General features: G+C 39.4%; 1 protein-coding gene across 1 annotated transcript; it reads right to left on the bottom strand.

Annotated features, from left to right (window-relative positions):
- Positions 1-1,950: 1,950 nt before the first annotated feature.
- LOC107751659 (polycomb protein eed) lies at positions 1,951-5,498 on the bottom strand. The gene is made up of 12 exons (XM_016567402.1): positions 5,299-5,498; positions 4,675-4,827; positions 4,289-4,381; positions 4,129-4,194; positions 3,858-3,983; positions 3,630-3,711; positions 3,457-3,548; positions 3,070-3,203; positions 2,859-2,964; positions 2,582-2,740; positions 2,340-2,413; positions 1,951-2,226 (listed from the first exon to the last, which is right to left on the bottom strand). The coding sequence occupies exons 1-12, from the start codon at positions 5,413-5,415 to the stop codon at positions 2,100-2,102; spliced, it is 1,329 nt and encodes a 442-aa protein (XP_016422888.1). The 5' UTR covers positions 5,416-5,498; the 3' UTR covers positions 1,951-2,099.
- Positions 5,499-6,840: the final 1,342 nt, after the last annotated feature.

Here is a 6,840-nt window from a genome sequence, read left to right as displayed (position 1 = left end):
CAAAAGTTTTAGACCCGCAAAAAAAGACGGCAGAAAAGAGATCCACATTTGTGGTATCACGATGAAAAGTGTTTGACGTGCACAAAGAAAAATAAAGATTGTGTAAGATTAATACGCACTGCAAATAATTTTGTTATCAATTTCTTTATTTTTGAGCCTTAAGAAGACTTTTTTTTGCAATCTTTTATTTTTTAATTACAAAATAATTAGTTTTACTCTCAAACATAGAATGTTTGATTGAATAATAAAGACACAAAAATGACTCCATAGCTGCCCAGCAAGCAATAGCCGTCATTTCAACGTCTCGGTTAACTAGACCCTGTAGATATGTGGGGGCGTGTTCGAACGAGCCGTTTTAGGTAGGTGTGGCTAACTCAACTTTTATAAAGAATATCTCTTTGGATTTGAGACTTTAGTCTTTGCAACTTTACAGATCTTCTTTATGCACCAAGAGCTTGTAACACTCTAAAGAGAAAGGAAAAAATGAAATCGCATCATATGACCCCTTTAATACTATTAAGATCATTGTATTGCCTAAGTTTCTTTATTTGTTTCAAAGTCTTCCAATCTTTTTGACCAAATGCTTTTTCAACTCTATAGATAAACTCATGTCAGCATTCATCTGGAAAAACAAAAATCCTCGGATTCGGAAAAGTATATTACAAAAGCCTTGCACCTTAGGTGGCATGGCACGGCACTTCCCAATCTTATGTTTTATTTCTGGGTGGCTAATTAGAGGACTGGTTTACTGGGTGAGGAATAGTGATAGCACTGACGCCCTTAAGTGGCTTAGTTTGGAAAAGATTTCCTGCAAACCTGTCTCCCTCTTTAATGTGCTCTGAACTTCCAATGCTTGAACCTGCCTCGCGCTATTCCTCTAATCCTATGGTGACACAGTCCCTAAAAATGTGATTTTTTGATGCATTTTCAGAAATAATAGATTTTGCCATCTCCTTTTATTGCTATATTTGGTGTTACAGCACAAAACATGCGCATAAGTAGGTATGCTTATAAAATGTTGGCCTTTTGCACACTACTTGTTACAAGATTCATACTGTTTAAATAGAAAGAGCCCCTTCCCCCTACTTTCCTTCATTGGATTAAAGAGAACATGCAATATCTTAAACTGGAAAAATAAGATTCTCTCTTCAAGGGTCTACCCAGAAATCTAACCTATGCAATCTGGCAACCTTTCTTGTAATTTGTGGAAAAATAGAAGTAGGGAATACAATCCATTTTACTATATCATTTTAAAATATAGTGACCTTTCATTTGGAGAAAGAGAAACTGGGGGAGTGATTTTTTGTGTCAGGCAATGTGTCACTTTACTCACATCTGATTGGTCCAGTTTGTTTTTAGATCTCTTACCCAGAACATAACCTGCTCTGGCAATGAACACCGCTAAAAGCCAAGCCACTTTCATGGTTCCTAAAACCCAGGATTAGTGCAAACTAAACTGAAACATACCTGGCTAGCCAGCTAATCCAGCTTCATGGTACAGGCCCCAGTTATAATGTTTACGTAGCTGAGACATTATATCACTAGCTGCTCTAGCGATGATAAAAACATGGCGGACTGTGTGTGGCTCAGTCAGGGTGCAATCTATGCTAATAGGGCAGATTGTCACCAGTCTTGGGCGGGGCTTCCCCTACTCTTACTGGGAAATCTGAAACTGCTCAGAGAGAGACTGTTTATGATTTATGGGGATAATAAAAAAAAAAGGAGTGGGTGGATTTTTACCATTATAGGCTGGTTGTTTACACACACTGTGGATACACATCTGTGTTCAAACATCTTATAAAAGTGAATTTTGCATAATAGGTCCCCTTTAAATCTGGTGAATTAGTGAATTACTTGCTCACTGCTGATCACCATCAGTGTGAAAAAGTGTTGGGTTTAAGTGAACAATTTCACAACAATTTAAATGGATTTGAAAATCGGAGAAAGAAATAGATTAGAAAAATAGATTTTATTAAAGTGAGACAAGAGAATGGCAAAGAAAAAAGCAAAAGACAAAAGCAAAATCAAGATAAAAACTAAAGCAAAGACAACAGAACCTGATGATCAATCATTTCAACAATCAATGACATATGAAAGAATCAGCGCAGTCGGTCCCAGCGCCAGATTGATGCGTCGTCACACACTGCGATAAGAATACTGCTGTCCCTGCTGAAACTGGTCTGCCTGATGGCCGACGTGCATTTAGGGAGGGTGAGCGTGGTACACCTGAATGCAAAACAGAAGGCAGAATAAAAATAAAGTACAATGCTGGTAAGTTAAGCTGAATACAGTGTTGTGGATAGTTCAAGCACAAATGCCTGTCAAACATGGAATTTTACTTTGCTTTATGAGGATCTTCTACTTCCAGGTCCCAAACATAGAGTTTCCCGACTTGGTTTCCAAGAGCTAACATCTGAGAAAATGAAGATACACACTCTTCATTCATGTGGTAACATCAGATGTTCTTACTAATGTTATTTAATTACATTGTCCATCAGTGGCTTGTTTTATTGTCAGTAGCCTACAGTTAACATCTAGACCAATGCACAATGAAACTGAATGTCTATCAAGAACCTCATACCTTCTGCCAGAAGTCCATCGAGAAACGCATGTACCAAATGTCACACTGACTGTAATCAAAGCGGCCCAGAATGGTCACATTAGACTCGTTCGGTTTGATGTGGTCAATATCGTCTTCCATTTTCCCAGGTTTCCAACACACAATAGCATTTTCACATGACTACGAAATATGACCAAACAAGAAAAAGAATGAAGGTGAGTTAACAAATGATTAGCATTATTGCTGAGTAACTAATAATGACTTAAAATGTTGTTGGGTATTGTGCTACAGAAAGTACCTTTGAAAGAATCAAATCACCAAGCCAGCGGACACAGTCCACATAGTTCCTGTGAATGTCTCGTGTGGAAAAGTCTGGAAAGTGAATCTTCTGAGACACAAAAGGCCTGAAAATGTATGGTGAAAAGACTTGCTAAATCCACTTGCTAAAGCACACAGACTGCTGAACAACCCATCAGGAACCTGACTGAAGAGCACTAATGAGGACTCACCGGTTGGTTTTGCTGGGGTTATACTCATATGAACTGCGTATTGCTTTCTGCATCCTCTCAGAGTTGATTCTCCACAGTTTCAAGGAGTGGTCCATCCCACAGGACATGATCTTCTCACCAAGAAGGTCAAAATCCTAAAAAAACACAACAGAAGCATTTTGTGACACAGACACTTTCATCTGCCTAATGTGACAATTTACTTTTTTTGAACTCATGAACCCCAGTTTGAGAAACTGCATGAGCAGATGTGTTTATTAGAACTAGATATAAACACTACAATGATTACAATCAAACTGCAGAGTGACAGAAGTGAATCTGATCAAGAATACCAATAATACTCCATGAATGAAGTTTAACATCAAACAGCCGAAGCCTCATTAAACTCACCGCACTCAAGACCTCGTCACGATGGCCTTCAACGCCTCCAAAGATGGCCACCAGAGTGTCTGTCTGAACATTCCAGAGGCGCAGTGCATGGTCTGACAAACACACAGCAAATGATGAAATAACATGCTCTGAACGCTGCATGTGTTGGTCTGTAGAAGGTTTGAGGTCATTACCTTTACTGACTGACAGCAAAAGGTTCGGATCCCTCGGATGAAATTTGAGTTCATTGATTGCATTACCATGGCCAACATAATGCTGCAGATGAAATGAAAAAATCAGCGTAACCATGTTTGGAGTAGCAGCAGACACACACTAATGCAGGTAAGGCTGTTCCGACCAATAGCAATTCAATATGCATTGACATTCATTTCTTTACAGCAACTTCAAAAACACAGACTCACTTTGACACACTGCATGGTGATGTGGTTGATGATGCGAATGATGCCGCGTGACCCAGCAACAGCCAGCAGCGGGTGACTTGTGCTCGTGTCGAAGGTCCAAGCACAAGTGTATAAGTTTTCATCTGCCTAGGCAGTGCAAGAATCAAGGGAATAACGAAAGACACTGGCCCAAATCTGCAGCGGCAGATTTAAAGGGACAGAATGACATCAGATACTCACAGAATAAACTTGTTAGATGGTTGGGTTTTATCTTGGTGTCTGAAAAGGATACATCAGCATCTACATATGACTGCAGGAGACGAATCTCTCCTTGAGAATGACACTCATATAAAGTGACCTGCAAGAACAAGATACACCCAACATGAAGGAATCTGCAGAAACATGAGTGTGTTTAATGAATAACGATTAACAGTCTTTTGAGTTTCACTCACTCTGTTGCTTCCAACGGTTGCAAACACCAGCGGGTCTCCCTCTTTACTGTGCCAGTTAAACTGCACTCCAAATAAAGGCTGCCCATGATCCTCCTGCATGTCACACACACATCAATGTCAAAGTGCCGTCACAAGTATACACTAAACAAACACCACATGCTTTCTTACCAAAGCCACTTGAAGGCAAATCTGCAACCTTTAGCCAAAAAAGCGTATTGGCTAATGCTAATGCTGCTGCTTTGTCAGTACGCAGGGAAGGAGACCAAAGGCCATTGTATGATTGGCTGAGGTGCCTCACGTGATCCAAGTTAGCCGTTACGCTTTTTCCAATGGTAAGTACTACAGACCCTCGCATCTCCCAATAATAAGACAATTTCTTTTCTTACCCTCAGACTGTTGACACACTTGAAGGAATATTTGCATTTCTTGGACTTCCACTTGCCTTTGCCCCAACTCTTCCTGCCTGGGGCATTGGCTGTGTTTGTGGGTGTGTCGGGTCGCTCAACGTTGGTGCCACTTTCAATGCTGACAGCATCATCCTGGGAAAATGAAAACATTTGATTGTTAAACAATGAATTAACACACTTAACGAAAACATGCAACTGGGTCAATGTGAGCAAAATAAACACTTTTAATTCAGACACTGATCCAGAGCAGATCACATTATGGAGGCAGAAACAAATGTATTTACACAAAAACTCTTAACAGAAACCGATCATGCTTTATATTATTATTACTGTTTTAATCATCATCTACATAAATACATGAAACTACACTAACTGAAGGCAGATTATACTGATGTTTCTTCTTGACAATGACACAATCACGTGTGTGTGTCTAATAATATAACAACACAGGGCATTTTAAATGTCCATTAAATCATGATGACAAACACTTAGCAGCGAAAACGAACGAGAATTTAGATGAGAAACACGCGATAAGAGAAACTTCACTCAGGAGCAGCTGCACAAATACACAAAATAAACACATTCAGCGCACAATTGACTTACATTGTCGTCTCCAGACAGATCGGGGTTGCTGTTTTCATCACTGCTTAATTTCTGTTTTTTGTTATTCGGCATCTCGTTTCCCGCCTCGGCATGAGATTCAGACATCTTCCTCCGCATCTTCCTCCAGCAATGGCACACTGCCGGAAAGCAAAGCGTACGCTCTCATGCCACACTGCTGCAAAACAGCACGACAACTTCTTCTTCTTTTTGCTCCCTCTTGAGGAATTCAAGCAGCGATCGTATAGCAGCCACCGCTGAAGCCACATCTGGGTCTTCTCTGATCTGCGCTCGGAAATATTCCACCAGTTCTGAGAGGAAAAAAATTCATAAGTTAATACATTTCAGTGTTTAGCCAAACGGAGCTCGCAAGTAAACAACATTAAATTCCCATTGTGCGAATGTGAAGGCGAAGCATATTACAAAACATAATAAACACTTCAATAACATTCTGGGCTTTTTATGTTTTTTTCTGTAACACTTTACAGCAAGGTTTAACTTGTTACCATCAATTCAATTTATTTATCTACATTAGTTTACACAAACTAACAATGAACAGTTCTTCTACAGCAGTTATAAGTATTACCTTAAATTAATTTGAACATTTGCACATTCCCTAAATGTAAAGTTGTCTTTTAACATTAACATTAAGATGATGCTGTAAAAAAATACACCGCAATATATTACATATTGCTCAGTGTTTGTTCATATTAACTAATGCATTAACTTATGTTAAGTGAGACCTCACCTTACTGTAAGTTTCTCTGAATGTCACTCATAATAACGCAAAAGTCGTGGAGATGCACATGCACACGGAACGCACATTTAGCCAGTCGTATAATTGAGCAAAGCAGATGGAAAATCTGCCTTCATGTTTTTCGCAACATAACGGAATGAACAAAATAATGTATTCATTCATAATCTAGAAGGTGATCAGAAGACCACAGCTACTAGCAAAATGGCATGACCCATTATTGCAAATCTTATATACTACTTTGCGTTGTTTTTCTGAAAACTCACCTCCTTCTTCCATATTAAAACTGCTCAATGCGTCTCAGTTGACGAATGATGCGATTCACGAGCAAATACTCTCTTACAACGCGTTGCTGATGCAATGTTCTCTCAAGACACTTTATGAGACTGAACCCGGTGAAATATTTTGACTGCCAAAAGAATAAGGTTTATCCTACTAACTCCTTTCAAATTAGCGACTTTGTCAACAGAATAATGTTTGTTTTATGAATTTATTTCAAATTATCACCGCTATGCAGTAAGCAAGTGGACTTGCACCTTCTTCTTCTTCTTCTGGTGTTAATGGCGGTTGGCAAACCAACTTAAATGGTGCATAGCACGACAACTGCTGTAACACTGACCGACACAATAGTGATGGGAAGCTCGGCTCTTTTCAAAGATTCGGCTCTTTTGGCTCGGCTCCCTTAGAAGAGACGGCTCTTACGGCTCTTTATTTAGTATCACTCTGAGCCTTCTATTTTAGCCCAGTTTAGCAATTGTGAATGGTTTGTGTGTTGGTAAGCAATTTGTTAT

Source organism: Sinocyclocheilus rhinocerous, unplaced genomic scaffold (genome assembly GCF_001515625.1).
Source record: "Sinocyclocheilus rhinocerous isolate Xijiao unplaced genomic scaffold, SAMN03320098_v1.1 scaffold3914, whole genome shotgun sequence".
NCBI lineage: Eukaryota > Metazoa > Chordata > Actinopteri > Cypriniformes > Cyprinidae > Sinocyclocheilus > Sinocyclocheilus rhinocerous.
The sequence above is the reverse complement of the archived record's forward strand: the minus strand, read 5'-3'. Positions and strand labels throughout refer to the sequence as shown.

Coding starts and splice junctions, on each gene's coding strand:
- LOC107751659 (XM_016567402.1), bottom strand. CDS start 5,415: ATGCGGAGGAAGATGTCTGAATCTCATGCCGAGGCGGGAAACGAGATG. Junction 4,195..4,288: donor CAACCGTTGGAAGCAACAGA/GTGAGTGAAACT, acceptor TTGTTCTTGCAG/GTCACTTTATATGAGTGTCA. Junction 2,965..3,069: donor AACCCCAGCAAAACCAACCG/GTGAGTCCTCAT, acceptor ATACATTTTCAG/GCCTTTTGTGTCTCAGAAGA.